Source organism: Blastomyces dermatitidis (assembly GCF_000003525.1).
Source record: "Blastomyces dermatitidis ER-3 genomic scaffold supercont1.1, whole genome shotgun sequence".
NCBI classification, from domain to species: domain Eukaryota; kingdom Fungi; phylum Ascomycota; class Eurotiomycetes; order Onygenales; family Ajellomycetaceae; genus Blastomyces; species Blastomyces dermatitidis.
Genome location: NW_025544774.1, coordinates 7,167,362 through 7,186,727, shown reverse-complemented (window position 1 = coordinate 7,186,727; position 19,366 = coordinate 7,167,362). Strand labels below are relative to the sequence as shown.

General features: G+C 47.1%; 6 protein-coding genes across 6 annotated transcripts; 2 read left to right on the top strand and 4 right to left on the bottom strand.

Annotated features, from left to right (window-relative positions):
• Positions 1–41: 41 nt before the first annotated feature.
• Positions 42–6,029, top strand: BDCG_01028 (pentafunctional AROM polypeptide). The gene is made up of 4 exons (XM_045416539.1): positions 42–990; positions 1,086–5,195; positions 5,290–5,334; positions 5,417–6,029. Exons 1-4 carry the CDS (start codon positions 400–402, stop codon positions 5,462–5,464), a joined length of 4,794 nt encoding a protein of 1,597 aa, XP_045272244.1. The 5' UTR covers positions 42–399; the 3' UTR covers positions 5,465–6,029.
• On the bottom strand, positions 5,717–8,707 carry BDCG_01027 (uncharacterized protein). The gene is made up of 2 exons (XM_045416538.1): positions 7,911–8,707; positions 5,717–7,768 (listed from the first exon to the last, which is right to left on the bottom strand). Exons 1-2 carry the CDS (start codon positions 8,040–8,042, stop codon positions 6,197–6,199), a joined length of 1,704 nt encoding a protein of 567 aa, XP_045272243.1. The 5' UTR covers positions 8,043–8,707; the 3' UTR covers positions 5,717–6,196.
• A 6-nt stretch (positions 8,708–8,713) lies between these two features.
• Positions 8,714–11,331, bottom strand: BDCG_01026 (uncharacterized protein). Its single transcript, XM_045416537.1, has 2 exons — positions 9,552–11,331; positions 8,714–9,457 (listed from the first exon to the last, which is right to left on the bottom strand). The coding sequence occupies exons 1-2, from the start codon at positions 10,457–10,459 to the stop codon at positions 9,001–9,003; spliced, it is 1,365 nt and encodes a 454-aa protein (XP_045272242.1). The 5' UTR covers positions 10,460–11,331; the 3' UTR covers positions 8,714–9,000.
• A 15-nt stretch (positions 11,332–11,346) lies between these two features.
• On the bottom strand, positions 11,347–13,650 carry BDCG_01024 (histone H3). Its single transcript, XM_045416536.1, has 3 exons — positions 12,956–13,650; positions 12,660–12,767; positions 11,347–12,589 (listed from the first exon to the last, which is right to left on the bottom strand). The coding sequence occupies exons 1-3, from the start codon at positions 12,978–12,980 to the stop codon at positions 12,309–12,311; spliced, it is 414 nt and encodes a 137-aa protein (XP_045272241.1). The 5' UTR covers positions 12,981–13,650; the 3' UTR covers positions 11,347–12,308.
• A 252-nt stretch (positions 13,651–13,902) lies between these two features.
• Positions 13,903–14,365, top strand: BDCG_01023 (histone H4; the record flags this gene model as incomplete). Its single annotated transcript, XM_045416535.1, has 3 exons — positions 13,903–13,912; positions 13,987–14,262; positions 14,340–14,365. 3 exons carry the CDS (start codon positions 13,903–13,905, stop codon positions 14,363–14,365), a joined length of 312 nt encoding a protein of 103 aa, XP_045272240.1.
• An 863-nt stretch (positions 14,366–15,228) lies between these two features.
• On the bottom strand, positions 15,229–17,715 carry BDCG_01022 (uncharacterized protein; the record flags this gene model as incomplete). Its single annotated transcript, XM_045416534.1, has 3 exons — positions 15,229–16,782; positions 17,116–17,250; positions 17,617–17,715. 3 exons carry the CDS (start codon positions 17,713–17,715, stop codon positions 16,519–16,521), a joined length of 498 nt encoding a protein of 165 aa, XP_045272239.1. The 3' UTR covers positions 15,229–16,518.
• Between the last annotated feature and the right edge of the window lie 1,651 nt (positions 17,716–19,366).

The following is a 19,366-nucleotide window of genomic DNA, read 5'->3' as shown; positions in this document are numbered from 1 at the left end:
GAACTCGGAGCACGAAAATTGAGTCACAGCTCCCCGGTGAAGAACAATTATGGAGCTCTGGAAACATTTATAATATTACACACATTAAAAGGCCGCCTTTGGATAAAATCTAGACACGAAATATCCCATTAACCGGCCATTCATATTTCTATACCCATAAGGGTAGTTTCAAGTCTCAATTGACAATCGTTTGCGACAGCTTCGGCTGCCCCACTAAAAACCTTCAACAACATCTAGCAAGCACCAAGCTACAGAATGTATTCTGAGATATAAAGATTGCCAATTTCGACTGTTTCTCCCATCCACACATACGCGAACGTGACGAGAACGTCTACAACAACCCCTGTCCCTGCTACACATCGATAACATCGGGTCTCTGTTCCCAAAATTCAGGGAAACATGGGGGTTCCAACCAAGATCAGCATTCTAGGTCGCGAAAGCATTGTCGCTGACTTTGGCATCTGGAGAAACTATGTGGCTAAGGATTTATTAAACAGCTGCTCTTCTTCAACCTACATCCTTATTTCAGACACCAACATAACGCCCCTCTATCTGGACGGCTTCCAAAAGTCCTTCGACGATGCCGCAGCAAATCTCTCTCCCAAACCCCGTCTCCTCACTTACGAGATACCTCCCGGCGAATCTTCAAAATCTCGTGAAACAAAGGCGGGCATTGAAGACTGGATGCTCACCCGTCAACCACCATGCGGTCGAGATACCGTGATCATTGCCTTGGGCGGTGGCGTGATTGGGGATTTAATTGGGTTTGTGGCAGCTACCTATATGCGTGGAGTGCGCTTTGTGCAGGTTCCTACAACTCTACTGGCAATGGTTGACTCCTCAATTGGCGGCAAGACGGCAATTGATACACCCAATGGCAAGAATTTGATCGGCGCCATCTGGCAACCGCAAAGGATCTATTTGGATATGGAGTTTTTGAATACCTTGCCTGAGAGAGAGTTTATAAATGGCATGGCCGAAGTGATCAAGGTTAGTGGGTTGCTATACGCTCTTCTCGTACATTACATTTAGTATGATTTTTCTTTTGTTTTCTCTCTGCTAACTCGCATGATGGCCGTGTATAGACTGCCGCAATTTCCAGCGAAGAAAAGTTTGCCGCATTGGAAGATGATGCCGAGATCATCTTGGCAGCCGTCAAGTCGAAAAATACACCAGAACGACCACGATTCAGCGGCATCGAAGAGACACTGAAAAGAACCATTTTATCCTCCGCAGAGTTCAAGGCACAGGTTGTCTCAGCGGACGAAAGAGAAGGTGGACTACGCAATCTCCTAAACTTCGGTCATTCTATCGGCCACGCTATAGAAGCTATACTAGCCCCGCAAGTCCTTCACGGAGAGTGCGTCGCTATAGGAATGGTCAAGGAAGCCGAACTAGCTCGCCATCTTGGAATCTTGAATAACGTTTCCGTATCCCGCATTTCAAAATGCCTGGCCAGTTACGGATTGCCAACTTCTCTCAAGGATGAGCGGATAAGGAAACTGACCGCTGACAAGCATTGCAGCGTGGAGCAACTAATCACATATATGGGCGTCGATAAAAAGAACGATGGACCGAAGAAAAAGGTCGTCCTTCTGTCCGCGATTGGGCGCACTCATGAACCACGGGCAAGTACGGTGTCGAACGAAGAGATCCAAATCGTGCTTGCGCCAAGCATCGAAGTTTCTCCAGGTGTTCCGAAAAATCTTAACGTCACTTGCACACCCCCAGGATCGAAAAGTATCTCGAATCGGGCCCTCGTCCTTGCTGCACTTGGGTCAGGTACATGCCGCCTCAAGAATCTGCTCCATTCAGATGATACTGAGGTTATGCTTAATGCCCTCGAACGATTAGGTGCCGCTACATTCTCTTGGGAAAATGAGGGTGAGGTGCTTGTGGTAAATGGCAAGGGCGGCAAGATGAAGGCTAGCCCCGATGAATTGTACCTAGGAAATGCCGGGACTGCGTCACGGTTCCTAACGACTGTGGCTACGCTCGCCCAAAAAAGCAGCGTTGACTCAAGTGTTCTCACTGGGAATGCTCGAATGAAGCAAAGGCCCATAGGCGATCTGGTTGACGCTCTTGCAGCCAACGGCGCCGGTGTCGAGTACCTGGAAAACTCAGGAAGTCTTCCGCTCAAGATTGCTGCTTCTGGAGGGTTCGCCGGTGGGGAGATAAATCTTGCTGCAAAAGTATCCTCTCAATATGTGTCATCGTTGTTAATGTGCGCTCCGTATGCTAAAAAGCCAGTCACCCTGAGGCTTGTAGGCGGGAAGCCTATCTCACAAACTTATATCGACATGACCACTACAATGATGCGATCGTTCGGTATCGACGTCAAAAAATCTGAGACAGAAGAGCACACTTACCATATTCCTCTTGGTTTCTATATCAGTCCCGCAGAATATATCGTTGAAAGCGATGCCAGCTCCTCCACATACCCGCTGGCGGTTGCTGCGATCACGGGAACCTCTTGTACTGTCCCGAATATTGGATCAAAGTCGCTTCAAGGAGATGCTCGATTCGCAGTTGAAGTCCTGCGGCCAATGGGTTGCACCGTCGATCAGAAGGATTTCTCGACTACAGTCACTGGCCCTGCTAACGGAATACTGAGACCGCTGCCCAATGTAGACATGGAGCCCATGACAGATGCATTCCTGACAGCGTCAGTTCTTGCTGCTGTTGCAAGAGGTGGGGGATCGAACCACACAACACGGATATTCGGTATCGCAAACCAAAGGGTCAAAGAATGTAACAGAATTAAGGCTATGAAGGATGAACTTGCCAAATTCGGGGTCACTTGCCGAGAACATGATGATGGCCTCGAAATCGATGGCATAGACCGCTCGACACTGCGTCACCCGTCAGACGGTGTGTACTGCTATGACGACCACCGTGTTGCGATGAGTTTCAGCGTCCTCTCCTTGGTGGCTCCTCAACCGACTCTGATCCTCGAAAAGGAATGTGTTGGCAAAACGTGGCCCGGCTGGTGGGACAGCCTAGCTCAGACTTTCAAGGTGAAATTGGATGGGAAGGAAGTGGAAAAGAAGACAGGAAGGGGGGGTATTGTCCATCTAGACAAACCTGCTGCATCGATCTTCATCATCGGCATGCGAGGTGCTGGGAAGACAACAAGCGGTGTGTGGGTTTCCAAAGCTCTGCAGCGTCCGTTTATTGATTTGGACGACGAGCTCGAAAGAACTGAGGGTATGACCATTCCCGAAATAATCAAACAAAGGGGTTGGGAAGGATTCAGGGAAGCTGAACTCTCATTACTACGGAGGGTAATGACTGAAAAACCAACTAGGTACATTTTTGCCTGTGGTGGAGGTATTGTTGAAACGCCGGAGGCTCGCAAACTCTTGATACAGTATCATAAAACTAAAGGCAATGTCATACTTGTCATGCGAGACATCAAGGAAATCATGGATTTCTTGAAAATTGACAAGACACGCCCAGCATATGTTGAGGACATGATGAGTGTCTGGCTGCGCCGAAAGCCATGGTATCAGGAATGCAGCAATGTTCAATATTTCAGCCGCTTAACGGGTCTGGATGGGATGGCACAGGTTTTGGGAGGCTTCAATCGTTTCTTAAAAGTCATCACCGGACAGGTGGACAGCCTTGCACAGATGAGATCAAAAGAAAATACTTTCTTCGTTTCTCTAACGCTTCCTGATCTCGCGCCGGCTGCCCCTATCTTGAAAGAAGTCACGCTGGGCTCAGATGCTGTGGAGCTGCGGGTCGATTTGCTTAAGGATCCCCAGTCTGACAGTGAGATCCCATCTGTTGACTATGTCGCTGAGCAAATATCCGTGCTGCGTAGTCGTACCTCAGTACCTCTAGTATTTACGATCCGCACAAAGGCCCAAGGTGGTCGATTCCCGGATGACGCATACGATGCTGCCTTACAACTCTACCGCCTTGCGATCCGAATGGGGTCCGAATTTGTGGACCTGGAAATATCGTTCCCAGAGCAGCTCCTGCGCACTGTGACTGAAATGAAAGGCTTTTCGAAAATCATTGCCTCTCACCACGATCCCAAAGGAGAGTTGTCATGGGCGAATGGCTCATGGATCCAGTTCTACAACAAGGCTCTTCAGTATGGGGATGTGATCAAACTTGTTGGTGTTGCAAGATCACTTGACGACAACGCTTCACTGAAGAAATTCAAAACCTGGGCAGAGGAGAAACACGACGTCCCAATAATCGCCATCAATATGGGTGACAAGGGACAGCTAAGCCGGATGCTAAATGGTTTCATGACACCAGTATCCCATCCTAGCCTACCCTTCAAAGCCGCCCCTGGTCAACTTTCCGCCAGGGAGATCCGAAAAGGCCTCTCTCTCATTGGCGAGATCAAGTCAAAGAAATTCGCAGTCATCGGCAACCCCGTCTCTGCCTCTAGATCGCCGGCAATGCACAACGCTCTTTTCAGACAAATGGGTCTCCCACATATCTACGGGACTCTAGAAACAGAAGATCCCGAGATCGTCAAAAAATTCATCCGCTCCCCAGATTTTGGCGGGGCCTCAATCACCATCCCCTTAAAACTAGACATCATGCCCCTCCTCGATGAAATAGCACCGGAAGCAGTGTCCATTGGTGCAGTAAACACCATTGTCTGCGCCCCGCCAGCACCAGACGACCAATCGCAAGCCCCGCGCCTTATCGGCCGCAACACAGATTGGCAAGGCATGGTCCGCTGCCTAAGCGACGCGGGTGCCTATCCCGCAGCCACGCCCACAACCACTTCCGCGGGCCTGGTTATCGGAGGCGGCGGAACGGCCCGTGCAGCGATATTCGCCCTTCAAAGCATGGGCTACTCCCCCATTTACGTGGTAGGCCGCTCCCCAGACAAACTTTCTAGCATGACGTCCACGTTTGCCCCGGACCACGACATCCGCATCCTGGAAGACGTGAAGGCGCTAGAATCTTTGCCCACGGTGGCAATTGGGACGATACCTGGCGATAAGCCGATCGAGCCGCACATGCGAGAGATTCTCTGCGAGCTCTTTGATCTATGCGAAAAGGCGAATTCGGACGCTGAGCAGGCGCGGGGCATCAGCACAAAGCGGATCTTGCTGGAAATGGCGTATAAGCCGTCCGTCACGTCGTTGATGCAGTTGGCTAGTGATTCGGGATGGACGGTGTTGCCCGGCCTGGAGGCTTTGGTGGCACAGGGGGTCTATCAGGTAAGCAGGGATCAACTATCATTTGTTTTTCCCTCTTATCTTCTTTTTCCTTTTGTCGGATGAGACTAACCACGAATGTTCTTCCGGGAAATAGTGTGAATACTGGACCGACATTACGCCCGTCTATGAAGATGCCAGGGTATGTCTTGAGTCTCCCCTCCTTCCTATCGTTCATCCACTCCCACCAGGAAAACTAACCAGTCTTTTTTTCTTCCGTCTAGAATGCTGTAATGGGCGTACAACCGAAAGACGACGATATCTCAACGTAAGAGATGGTCTGCCATGCATACCGCAATACTTACTGAAAAAATGCCGTCCAAAACGTACCGGCTACTGAAGCTTTATTGAGGTGGAATTAATTATATAGTGAGGTAGACCGGGAGGGAAATGATTTGTTTGTTTCAACAAAGAACAAAGTGTGCATATATAAAAATTTTCGGATTTGGCTAAATACTGGTGAACAGTTACGTAGTTTAACATTCAGGGGTTTTAAATAGAAAAAGCAATTTCATTATTTTAGCTTATGACTTTCTCAATATTCCAGTTTAGCTGTGTATTTTGATCCTCTTGAAACATTACGTACGTACTTTCTATAAATGCATGAAGAAGTTGGCAAAAAGGAAGGGTGAAAAAAAAAAAAGAGAAAGGAATAAAGAGTAGAATGGAATCGGAATAATACAAACCGGAAACCGGAAACCAGAACACTCCCTTTGGCATATTAACGCTGAGAGTCCCAAAAACATCATGAGCATGGCATGTAATATATCTAAGTATCTGATGCAAAACAGAAAAACAAATAAGGCTAAATATATGCAGGAGACTTCCAAAAGTAAACCATTCCATATCCCGCTCCAAAAAAAAAAAAAAAAACAGCAAGAACCCTAAAAAAAAGGGGGAGGGAGATATTATACAATCCGTTAAACAAAACGTATAGTACATGGCATCAAGGGCATGGATAACCATAACCAAGGCAGGGCAGGTGGAACCGCAACTACCCCTCCCTATACGACACTCTGTCCAGACACATCCTCAACCCCTTCGTTCCCTACTTTCCTATTTCCATCAGCAGGTGCCATCGGCCCCTCCCCGTTCACCTCCCCGCCATTTCTTTTCCGCCTCTTACTAACCGCCAGCTTCCCCTCCATCTCCCGTCGCCACGTACACTCCTCGCGAAACTCGCATATTCGGCACTTCCACGCCTCCATGACCGGCACGCCACGCGGTTGCCTGTGTCCGCGCCACCAGTGCATTTCATCGGAGAGGTAGCTATAGAGGGAAGAAGGGTTGAAGAGGAAGGAGCGGCTGCCGAGGTATTGCATAGATTCATCGGGGTTGGAGGGCGGGGTTAAATAGGTGGCTGTTAGGACGGGAGAGAGGAGAGTGGTAAGGGCCGGGGTGTCTTGTTGGAGGTCATCTTGGGGCGGAGGGCTGGTGGTGCTGGTGGTTGCGGTATTGGCGACTGGAGGGAGGAAAGTGAGGCGGTGTTGAGATTTCATGAGTGTCCAGAGACGGGAGAGGGAGTTATGTTCGAGGAGGATGGTCATTGAGTCTTGGCTGCTAGAAGGGAATTCTCCACCTTCTGAACCCGAAGGAGGGACATAGTCCGCATCTAGGTCTTGTGGCGCGTCGAAGAATTGTTCGTTTAGGCTGCCTACTTGTGCGATGAAGGAGTCTGAGAATGGCTTGTCGGCTTCGAGGCCATATCGTGCTGCGATGGCGTCAATGGTGACATCTTCAGAGGTAGAGAGGCGGGTGAGGAAATGATAGTATAGTTGTAGTTGGAGGTGGGTAGGGCGAAAGCCAACACTATTAACAGTTGGGATAGAACGGCTACTCTTCCCGCGCGTCTTGATATCCGTGATGTATATCTTCTTTGACGGTGGTTTCGACGTCGAAGACACCACATCCTTTTCAGGTTTCGCCACCCCAATATCAGACAGCCTCCTCCCACCACCAGCCGGAGAAAGGAAAAATTCAGTAATCGAAGTCTGATATTCCGGAAGCAAGGCTTTAGACGTCCTGAAGTCCGCGTAACTCGCTTCTGCGGATGCCTCCAGCTCCTCATCTGGACACTCATAGGACAGCTGGTCAATTATGCCTGTCACAATTTCTCCATCAACATTCCCCCAAACTTCCAACTCTCTAGTCATCCCCGAAACCCGCAGTGTACGCAACCCCTGTATAACATTCCATAGTCGCAGAGCCCACCCATCTTCTCTCGTCATAACCTCGACAGGGACAGTGATATGCACCTGATCTTCTAACTCCTTATGAACCACAGTTCCCTGCTTCATCGCCGGGGTAGCCCTCTTCCGCCCAAACTTTGTCAAGGTATACCAATACTGTAACTCGCACCAGGCAGGAGAAACTAGATCTGTAACCGACAAAGCTTTCCTAGGTGGTTTCCGGAAGCGCTCAAGGGGAGACCGCATATCCGGAACAGGCATGCCATCCCCATTCACGTTCCCATCTTGAGCACCCTGGTCCGCAGCTACCTGCTTTTGTTCCCGCTCAAGCTCTCTCTGTCTCTCTCGCTCCCGTCCCTCAGGCGAATTCGGGTGCTCAGCTAAACGCTTAAGTGTCAGAAGGGTTAGCAGATTTTGTAAGAATCGCCATGGGCGGGACCAACAACGTATACAAAGAAGAAGAAAAGAGGAATATTAATAAATAATAATGAACAAAATAAAACAAACAGATATCAAGGGGCAAACGCACCACCCCAACCGCCAATCCCCTGTTCCACCCATCCTCTACCCTTCCCGCTCCCCCACCCCGCCCTCTGCGAGATAGAATCCCACTTCTCCCTGCCCAGAACCCTAGAGACCCTATCCCTCGATATACCCGCATGATCCTCAATATCTGTCACCGGCGGCAGCGATAAGGACTGCAGGTGTAAATCCACAGACGCCTCGGAAACATTAATCGCAGCAACAGCACTCTCTATCCCTCCACCAGCAGGGTCAGAAGATACCGCAGGGGGTGAGAGTGCAGGTGTAGCAAATGCAGAAGGAGAACCGGAACCAGAGCCAGGGCCAGAAATTACACTTGTCCGCTCGTGGCGCTCGCCAATCCGCGCCAGCAGCAGATTCAACAGCTCCTCCTCGTCGGGGGAGAAGTCGGATCCGTAGTCGCTGCTGGCCGCGCTTTCGACTGTGTTGCTGAATGTATTCCCACCTATCAATGTGCTTTCTTGCGTCGATATTACGGGCGTTGGCGCTGTGGGGGTTTGTGGTAAGGATAGCGAGGTGGATTTCTCGAGCACAGCTGGTTGGCTCATTTGAGAGAACTGCTGTGGTGTTTTGTGTTTTGGAACGGTTTATTTTCGATTTTATGTTTAGAGTGGGCTTTTAGGGTACTTCGTTCATGGCGACGGATGCATTATCATTATGATTCATTGTTTTTGTCCTCTGGTGGTGATCCCTGGCAGTTGAACTTCGTAAATGGGAATATTTAAACAGGTTTAGGCAGGCTTAGTAATTGGCAATGTCGCGTCGGGGAGAGGAGACGCGTTTAGGATATTCAACAATTCGCGCAACGTCATAAGAAGAGAAGGCAAGAAAGGCAGTTTATTTATCTTGTCTATTCAAAGATGACTCCATCCCCTCTTCATCTATAGGTATCAAATCTATATACATTTCTAACCATTCCCAACGTGCGTAAAGTACCCGATTGGGAGTAAAAAAATGCTATCTCATCAAACATCATATCCAACGCTACTATAAAGCAAAAGTGAATCTAAAATGAAAGAATCCTTCAAAGGCATAGTAGCCTAGAATGGTAAAGCAGAAAAGTAGTCTTCAAAATTTCAAGCAGACACTGCCGCCACAGCAGCAGTTGCAGTCGCATCACCAACCCCTACCCCTCCCCCGATCAGCCTCTTCACAGCCAGAGTTTGCGCCTGCGCCTCCTCCGCGGCCTCAACGTCCCTCGCTGCCTTCTGATTCAGCCAGCTGAGGTACGTCTGCCACCCGACCGCAATAGCACCGGCAAAAATGCTCCGAAACTGCGGATCAACGTACATGAACATAAATGCCGTGACAGCCGGCCACAGCTTAGCGCTATTCATGATGCTAGTCGGTAATGCCAGTTTGAGGCGCTCCCATGTCTCCGTAAGCGAGGTGCCGGCAAGCAAGGATTGCATAGAGAAGAAGTATGTGTTGAAGATCGGGGTGAAGCAGGTTTGGTTGATGGCTACTTTTATGAAGATTGAGAAGATGCGGGGTTTGGAGGGGAAGTTGAAGTTGTTGTGAAGGAACATGAACCTATTTAAAGAGCAGTTAGGAGAATGTTAAGTGGGAAAACAATTTATTTTCCGAACGGATTTAGTAAATGGGGGGAGAGAATCAAAAAACATACCATTTATACCCTGGCACAGCGGCCAGACCACCAACTGTCAAATGTCTAACAGTCCTCAGCGGATCATATCGTGCCATCATCCCCTCCTCTCTCTCCACCTCATCATTAGCACCCCCTTTCCCCTCCTTCTCTACCTTCTCCTTGGTTTTATCTTTATCCTTTCCCCCACCATCTCCCACAAACAATTGCGCACTTAAATCCCCACATAAATATATAAGTAACGTACACCACAGCTGCGTCCAGTACGGTCTGCGACTTTGCATGCGGCTGTAGAAATCTGCAGCCCGCCCGATGGGGCTTGCTTGGATGATTTGCTTAAGGGATCTAGAGGTTGTAGACGAGGATGATGACGGTTGTGCTGTGGTGGTATTATTTGTTGCTGCTGCTGCTCCTGCTGCTGCTGCTGTGGCTGTGGCGGGCACGGCGGGATCGGATGCGCTGGGGGGTACTTGAGAGGACTCGCGGGTTGAAGCTGAGACTTGTTCTTGATCTTGTTCTTGCTGCTTTATGTCTTGCGATGGAGTGAGAGGAAGGTTACTATTTCTCAACTGCTGCGAAGATGCGGTCGTGGGCAGCGGCACGTCCACTCCGTCTAACTCTTTTGGAGCCCCGCGCACATATGAAGAAGACAACTGTGAGATTGGTGGTGGAGGTAGGGGTGGAGGTGCACCCTGGGCAAAGGACGTGTTGGGATCATGATGTTGGGGCGACGGGGACATGCAAACAGACGCCGTCGAGTACTCTCTTCCCGCTGTCCTCCTCCTCCTCCTCACTTCATGGGTATGATATTGGCGCCGACATGACAGGTTATCCAGCTCCCTCGTTGCTGCTGGTCGGGTTGCTGTTACTGTGCTAGCAGTTGCAGCTGCGACGAGGGTTCGTGAACCGCCCGCGATTATGAGGCGCATTTCGTCCCCGTCTATCCTCTCTTGTCTTCTTCCACCTTCTAGTATCGTCCGTTGTGCTTACCCCTTTACGCACTGCCCGGGTTTAGTTTTACACAGAAATAGATAGGCAAAATTGAAATGAATCTCTCGTCTCCTTTCGGACTTTTGCCGGAAACCGCTTCCCCCCACTCGGCTACACTTGGCAGATGCACACGAGGGGCAGTCTATCGACGGGACGGACGGGACTGAATATACCCGCTTGCTTTCGGAGATATGATCCTTTGCACTGACAGAATATGGGCGAGAGAGACGGAGAGAATAAAATAGGAACAGGATATACGAATAAAAAGATTGGGTATAGTTAACGTCAGAGGAGTCACAAGCCCTCGGCTCTCTCTGACGGCAGCCATCGGCCAAACAAATCCGCCGAAATCCCAGCCATGTTCCCGAAAGCTACCAAGAAGGGAAGAAGAACTCCACGCTGATGCGGGATAGACCGATAGCGGTGAGATTAGGATGTGTAGGTTTAACTTTAACTACATACTGACAAAGAAAAATAAGTATCCCGCTCTTCTATCGCCGAAAATCCTCTATATAGACTATATTAATCAGGCCACCTTGGTTCGCCTGGTAACTACGCCGGATGGTTGGGCTGGTTCTCGATTTCTTAGTCAGCACCCTGATATGCCGCTCCAGATGCGCGTAGGAGGATATAGGATGGACGAGCGTTTTTTCTGCGTCCTACGAGAGTTGACGGGAGGAGGTGTGTGGATAACTAAATACCTATGGTAAAATCAAATGTTGTATATGAGGGAGAATGCATTTTAAGCGGAATGTATGTAGAGGACTACTTTTGTGCAGTACGTGCGACGGAAATATACGCTGTATATATATATATATTTATTTCTTGCACCTCTCCACATTTCGATATTCAAAGCAATCAAATGGCACCTACCGATTCAACCCATCGTATAATTCTGATTCGTATTATATAAATACCTTTTCTCTATAGATTTATAAACCCATACGAGAAAATACCCACGAAACTTAATTTACGTAGATGGAAAGGCGCCTGGAATACATGGCTAGCTAGCTTCAAAAGGCCGCTGCGCAACATTTTATACACAACTTATTAAGTAATAGTTACCCAACTCGTTTATTAAAACCAAGTAAATTTTTAATTTACAAATCCAAGGGAATGAGACGGGTGATTTTGGAAAGTGTAAGTACGTGAAATGTGTGTGGCGACTTATGCAGCGTAAAATATGAAGGGGGGGATCTAAGAACTACTGTGCCACTGCTATTTATTATTGTAAAAGTGTGCCGGGAATTTAATGAGCACCTGGGCACCAGGCATGGTTGACGCCTACTAACAATGCGACCGTGCATAAACGATGAACGGAATCATCGATAATAACGCGTGGAATGGTAGGATCTACAGTACACACCGATGACGATAGATAGGGATACTATGAAGAGCAGGAAGAGGGAGATATTAAAAAAGTGTTGAACGACAAACGAATCCGTGTTGATTTTATTTGTCTCGGAAGAACGATGCGCACATAATGTACAACATTTTTAAAAAAAAAAAAAAAAAAAAACAAAAAAAAACAGAATTAGTAACGAAGTGCGCCTTTGACCGAATTCCCAACCGCCATTGCCACTGTGATCGCAACGATCTCACACGTTTAATGTGCTAATAAATAAAAATTGAAACCGGCAAACTAGAAAACCCAGATGGAGAAAAAAAAAGAGAAGCAAGCCATCGCCTCACTAGTCATAAGAGACGACAGTTGTCAGAACACCTTGGTGCAAAACACACAAAAACCCATTCGTCATGAAACAAAAAAAACAGAAAGACAAAAACTATTCAAGACGACCGTTCACCACGCAGACGACGGGCGAGTTGGATGTCTTTCGACTGGATGGTAACACGCTTGGCGTGGATGGCGCACAGGTTGGTATCTTCGAAGAGGGAGACGAGGTAAGCCTCGACGGACTCTTGAAGGGCACCAATGGCGGAGGACTGGAAGCGCAGATCCGACTTGAAGTCTTGGGCGATTTCACGGACAAGGCGCTGGAATGGGAGCTTGCGGATGAGGAGCTCAGTAGACTTCTGGTAACGACGAATCTCACGGAGAGCGACGGTACCTGATTTGACGCGTTAGATGGTTGTTGTCATCGTAAGATGAGACGCGTTTAGATTGGATATGTTACTTACCAGGCTTATAGCGATGGGGCTTCTTGACACCACCAGTGGATGGGGCGGCTTTGCGAGCTGCCTTGGAGGCGAGCTGCTTGCGGGGGACCTTGCCTCCGGTAGATTTACCTGTAGGATATCAGGTGTTAGTGCTTGTTGGATGGCAGATGAATGGGGTGTGATGTGGTTATGGATGGGACGTGGTAATGGAAGCGTGGTGTAGTGGTGGCACGACGCGACCGAGCGACCAACCAACAGCCACGATGATGAGGTGACAGTAAGGTGAAGGTGGTGTGAAGGCGAGGGTAATGACTTACGGGCAGTTTGCTTGGTTCTGGCCATCTTGAATGTCGTGAGAGTTATTTAGAGATGGATATTTTGATGAAATATGTGGTTGTTGATGAAAGTGGTGGATGGTGGTTGATGACGACGATGTAAGGAGCAGGTTGGGAGGTTGTAAGGAAGAGGGAGAAGAATGGGTGGGGGGAAGGTATTTGTAGTAGCGAGAGGGCCAAGTGGGTGATCTTTTTGAGTTTGCGCTGGGCGAGTTAATTGCCTGCGCAGTTTTTGATGGGGGGACGGGGAATCTGCCGTACTAGCGCGGTTTGGTTTTTGATCAGAAAAAGGTGCTGGAAAGCAGCACTTGGTAAGGGCTGATTTGGGCGGCTGTTTTCTGCGGGCAAAAAGAGACAAAGACTGATCTGATTTTCTTGGCGGCCGGGTCAAGGTTCAGCCTGCGCTAAGCGAGAATAAGTGCGTATCAGCCAATCAGCGTGCAGGATCAGTATTCTACATCCAGCTGCTGTCTGTTTCTGATCCCACCGCCAACCTTTTCAAATTGTAATTCAAGTGTTTACGTCCAAATTTGAGCAGTGAGTCGATTCGAAATCACTCATTTCTCAGTCCAGATCAACGTTGTGAAGAGTGTTGCCCGCAAGATCAGCTGCGGTGGCGGAATTGTCACCGAATCACTGGGCATTCACGGATCACGGGTTGGCTGAGTCATCGCGAGCTGTGATTGGCTGAATCAGCCCCTAGCGTCGTGATCACAGACATCGGCCTCCCCACCAGCCGCCAACCCTCGCCGCATTCAAATACAGCAGCTCTCCGACTTCTCTTCTGCTTCTTCTCTCTTCTCTTCCCCCCACACTCTCACATCAACAAGCTTCTCTCCACGCGTCTATTCCTGCGATACCACACCATCTTCAAACTACCCACTACCTTTTTTTTTTAACCAAAAACAAACCTCTACAACTCTATCAATATGACTGGACGTAAGTTAATATATCTGGCATCCCAAAGACGCGTCTCATCAAGGTGACTCGCTAACAATCACTCTCAACAACAGGCGGCAAAGGAGGCAAAGGTCTTGGAAAGGGCGGTGCCAAGCGCCATCGCAAGATTCTACGAGACAACATCCAGGGTATCACCAAGCCCGCTATCCGTCGTCTTGCCCGCCGTGGCGGTGTCAAGCGTATCTCCGCCATGATCTACGAAGAAACCCGTGGTGTCCTCAAGACCTTCCTCGAAGGTGTCATCCGCGATGCCGTCACATACACTGAGCACGCCAAGAGAAAGACAGTCACGTCGCTAGACGTTGTCTATGCTCTTAAGAGACAAGGACGTGAGTTTACTACCCTTTAGCATCATTTAGTTATATATCGTTTCGACGCGTCTCTAACATCTTTTCCCTTTTCGCAGGTACTCTCTACGGTTTCGGTGGTTAAACTTGCACAAAATATTCATATACCTCTTTTAACGATCCGGTTTTCCCTTCTACGATATTGGCTTCGTGGTGTTACATTTCTTTGTTGCGGCTATTCATGGGTTTATTCGCTGGGTTTCGTTTGTCTTAATTATTTTTTCATGTCTTTTTTCCCCTGGGTGGGCTGGTGGCCGTGGAGTCTTGCTTGTATCATACAAACCAAAGTGTTTTGTTCACATTTTATATTCGCTGTTTTCAGCCATCCATTAACGCTATCCTGGTGGCAATTCTTGAGATCAAGAATTTATCGAATGAAATTGCAGTCTGATCTGCCTTTCTTGTTTTAATCCTCTCAACTTCCATAGCAAATTCGATATCTAGTCTTATGGTTTATGTAAGCATCGGACGCGTATTGTTATGATGCCTATGCTCGACCTGTACCCGTATACCCGTGTATGATCCATTGGTTTCCGCCGTTTCCGTTTACTGGTTACGGGATCTTGTTGCAGTTCCATTTGTCCGTGACACAATTGGCGCGCACATCGCATTACTTATCATTACTTACTTCTATACGTACTGTATCTCATTATTATTGCAAAACACAGGCGTACTGAGCTTTTGATGTTTGCTATCATGTTTACGACAAAATCTCTAGAAATCAACGCAGGACTAGAGATATATGTCACGTGATTTTATGTTTTATCTACGGGAAGTAGGCGTAGACTGTTAAATTCCGTTGGAAATATTGTTTTATTCTTTTTGGTTTGTATTTCGATCTTGTGTTTCATGTTTTTAATAGTAAGAAGTAGTTTTTCTCATGTTGTGGTGGTTGTAGTTGGGTATTTTTTTATGTTGCCGCTGGAATATATATATATATATATATATATATATATAACTTCGCCCTTGAGGGATATATAGATTCTCCAGAGACGTTTCGGAGCCAATATTTTGACAACCTAGAATACCAGATGAAGCTCAGTAATTAGACACGTAGAATTTCTTAATTCACTTTCATTTATCTTCCTTAGAACAATTATCTCTGCTAATCCAGCTCCATCCATCTCCAACCAGCAGCATTATCCCAGACGAAACGCATCTGCAAACTGTACTCTTATTTCCTAATTTTCTACTACATACTACGCGTAATCAATAACCAACAGGGAGCAAGCTGATGCAAGGGCCAAGGATGACAAAACAGCTATACCGCTCATTGTTGTTATGATATATGACCGGACCAGATATCTATAGATGAGCCATCGTCACGTCTTAAGGTTCTACACGTAAGGGAGCCCGAGCCCGAGCCCGAGCCCGAGCCTACTCCTACGGCTCGAAAGAGAGGACCAACCTCTGTGGAGTGTCGTAGGTGCCATTTCACCTTGTCAGAGCACTGATATATACCTCCAATACAAAATACACGCCCCGGTGTGTCAATCATACATATATCCAAGTGTCCACGCCACCCGCCTGCATTGATATTTTGTCAGCATGGGGAATGTCCATCCGTTCTACTTGGGAGGTTCAAATATATGAGTCATTGGTTTTACTCCACTGGGTTGTATTTTCGTTGGGAGGGACAGGGAGGCCGAGGGTCGCAGTAAGTGTCCAGACGGCAACAACGAAATCGACCACAGCGGCGGTTGGGATGGCGAGTTTCCGACTCTCGTGGGTGCCTAAATAGCAGGTAAGGCTGGCTCATTGCACTGGAGGAAAAGAGTTTATGTGTTTTAGGCTGCTGCCATGTCTGTTTCTGCTGTGAGAGTCTGGTGATAGACCAGTGCGAAGCGTTTTGACGTAGGTTGAATCTGACTTCGGCCTTTGGAGTGAAGCGGTGGCGCGACTGAGGCTTGGCAAACTCCAGGGGGGGGCGCGTTTCTCTTTCCCCGCTTGAGATTCTCTGACACTGCATTTTGTAACTATAATACTCGAAGATAAGATGGAAATACTCAGTCAACTACAGAATAAATCGTTGATTATACGGTAAGGTTAAATCCGATTGGTTTCTGGTGCATGGCAAGCGACGAAACGAAAACCCGATACCAACCCCGGCTCCTACTAAAAGATTGAAGTAAACAACTCGTCTCTGAAAATACTGTGAAATGGGGTCATTTTAATGAATCATCCTTCGCTCCTCCAATGCCGTCAGCGGATTTTTGCTTCAGTTTTTTAAAATATACCTCAGCAAGCTGCTGGCACGGTCGCCAAATGCATCGTCGATTTCCAAGACTCATAAATTCGGCGTCCATGGCGTAAGGTTGGGGTCGTCTTTTCGTATAGGTAGAGATAGAGTCGTTTCAGACTCAGGTCGTCGGGAATTCCACTTCCCTTGCCACCGCTATCCTCGTTGTCATCGTTATCTGCCTCGCCATCGCTGTCTTCCCCGCCGTCGTCATCAAGAATATCGTTCATTTCCCAAAGCCACTCCATTTCCCGGGCAAGGAGCTGCTTCCAGGAGCCTTATAACACGTGGCACTGGTGACTGCCCATGATGCCTTTGAAAGGGCACAGATTGAGCTTCCAGAAAGCCAAGACGGGATGTTGTATAGAATCTCAAACGGGATTTTGTCGAATGGATCCTTAACGACATGCTTCTGAATATCATGATTGAGGGGAGTGTGTTTGAAAGTATCATGCGTGATTAATTCACGGAGCAAATCTGTCGCATCGATGAGGGGGTTTTGTTATGATATACTGGAACGAAGTGTCGTCCACCTGGCCACATAAATACAGAAACCTGCGGATTGAAATGGTGTTATTTGTGTATTCTCTACCTACATCATCCCCAGGCACAGAGTACCAGTCCTGTTCCGGGCCCTCAAGTTGTCCATAATCCAACTCCAAGAAGGCATAGACCTGAGAGAATTCCTTCATCACTTCGTATAGTACTGTCCTATCAAGGTTTGTTGGATTCTGTCTCATAATTGAGTGCCCATGCTAGGCGGCAAAAACATTCCCAGTGGAATGGGAACATGGGATCTGGGCTTCCAAGATATCTTTGAAGGCCCATGGTAAGTATTTTATTATTACAAGGTCAGAATGAATGGAAATTCTGAATACAGGTTGAGTAAGTAGTTCTATCGGGCGGCTGGTCGGGATCTAGTATCATTTTCTCTGTTACTCCTGGAGCTGATAAGTTACTAGATGAATGATTTAAAAAGACAAAATGTAGTTACCATCGCCAATTTCAACTTGTATTTCCAGCTACCAACCGACTTTCTCAGCAAAATCAATCCATTTTGATACTGAATCAAAAACAGCTGGGTGAACGTGACTTACCAGATAATCCAAGGCCTTCCCTGGGCCAGAAATGATACCCCTAAAGCACAACAATACATCCAGATACAGAGAGGTTAACCAAACCGCTAACCGTGCCATGCTTACTCACTCTCTGTAGTGAGTGCGCCACAGCGTACGGAAAACCACACTGTAAAGAAAATATTTTGAATATAGTAATCTTCAAAAATTAATTAATAATCATCATCACATCTATCTATAACATAAAGATTATCTATATACTCATTAGAAGGTGTAGAATCCACTGTAAGTTGAGATTCTATAGAATTATCTTGTTATGGTTGAGTGGCTGTAGATTTTATAGATTTGATTCCAATCAATTGAAGAGTCTTATTGAACATCTTTTTCATCTCATCTGCTCTACGGGTCATGATCTTGTGATTGACATCCTTAATAGTGAGGACTTCATCTACTTGCACCTGTCTGTGGAAGAATTTGACAATCTGATGTCTATTTGCTTAATAATGATCTGCAAGTTCATTCTCACAGTGTATGTTTAATTCTGTCTGAAGTTCTGAACCATGCTACCCTTGAAGATCTTGTTCAACCGCCTTGTCAAACCAGGTGTAAGGATATCCTTCACATCTTCTAAGGCCTTGACTGCTGTATTGATTTGATGATATAGTTTTGCAACCATCTCTGAGAAGGTTAATTGTGAGAAGACAGTTGATGATCAATCTGCAGGTAGCAGAGTAAAGTGATTGCATACATCACCATCATCATCATATATGTTGAGATTCAGGGCATCATTTTGAATTCATGGGTTTTTGCTTGACTTGTTTGTAATCTGGCAGGTGTTTGATGAATCAATATATTCATATCTTGCTTACTGTGAGAGGTGCAGTCTCTGAATCTTGTATGATGCTGTCTCAACATGCAGTTTGTGATATGCTTGATGATGAATGGACAAAAATTAATGTCTAACTGATGAATCCATATCTTAATTGCCTCTTTCTGACTGTCATTCAATGCTTGATTCAGTGAAACCCTCATAGTCCTTGATTTCTTCCCATTGATCCTCTCATACAAGGTGGCATATGAGACTTTGAATTCTCGCGACAGAGATGTGATTTTTAATTTTGAATTGCTTTTGTATGTGTCAACAGCTCTTTACAACTGCTTCTCAGTGTAATTAGAAGATTTAGACATGGTTATAATTAATGATGATTATTTGAAGATGAAGAATGAAGATATTGAAAATATTTTCTTTACAGTGTGGTTTTCCGTACGCTGTGGCGCACTCACTACAGAGAGTGAGTAAGCATGGCACGGTTACTGTCCCACCTACTCAAAAGAGCTATTGAAAAAGAAAGGGGTCGTTCTACATGGATTTCTTCAGTGACATAAAATACTTTCTATCAATGCATCCCACACAGTGTACAGTCCATAACCACTGCAGACTCTCTTCGCTAACGAGCTCCGGGTCATAAGCATAGTTCTCCTCATGCTTAGTCCACCCGCCTTCATTCACATTGTATTCACCCCTTAATTCCTCTGCATCCCAGCCATCAGGAGTCCCGTATCTGGATGGATACCGTCCGGTTTCCATGAACAGCTTGCGCTTTCTCGCAACTCTCCTGTGCCGCCACTCGAGAGCTTCTGATGTAGCTGAACCTATGCTACATGTTTCAGCGGTCCCGCTGCAGAGGGTGCAATAGCAAGCTGTTCCGCCCATGGTCAAGGATTGATTGTGTATAATTAATTAATTGTATTGAGTGTCGATGGAGTAGAC

Bases quoted from the DNA above. Each gene is read 5' to 3' on its own strand.
- BDCG_01028 (XM_045416539.1), top strand. From the start codon at position 400: ATGGGGGTTCCAACCAAGATCAGCATTCTAGGTCGCGAAAGCATTGTC. The intron at 5,196-5,289 runs GTAAGCAGGGAT...TCCGGGAAATAG, and splicing joins TGGCACAGGGGGTCTATCAG to TGTGAATACTGGACCGACAT. The intron at 5,335-5,416 runs GTATGTCTTGAG...TCTTCCGTCTAG, and splicing joins CCGTCTATGAAGATGCCAGG to AATGCTGTAATGGGCGTACA.
- BDCG_01024 (XM_045416536.1), bottom strand. From the start codon at position 12,980: ATGGCCAGAACCAAGCAAACTGCCC. The intron at 12,768-12,955 runs GTAAGTCATTAC...GATATCCTACAG, and splicing joins CAGAACCAAGCAAACTGCCC to GTAAATCTACCGGAGGCAAG. The intron at 12,590-12,659 runs GTAAGTAACATA...GCGTCAAATCAG, and splicing joins GCCCCATCGCTATAAGCCTG to GTACCGTCGCTCTCCGTGAG.
- BDCG_01026 (XM_045416537.1), bottom strand. From the start codon at position 10,459: ATGCGCCTCATAATCGCGGGCGGTTCACGAACCCTCGTCGCAGCTGCA. The intron at 9,458-9,551 runs GTATGTTTTTTG...CTCTTTAAATAG, and splicing joins GCTGTGCCAGGGTATAAATG to GTTCATGTTCCTTCACAACA.
- BDCG_01027 (XM_045416538.1), bottom strand. From the start codon at position 8,042: ATGCGGGTATATCGAGGGATAGGGTCTCTAGGGTTCTGGGCAGGGAGA. The intron at 7,769-7,910 runs GTGCGTTTGCCC...CTGACACTTAAG, and splicing joins GGGGATTGGCGGTTGGGGTG to CGTTTAGCTGAGCACCCGAA.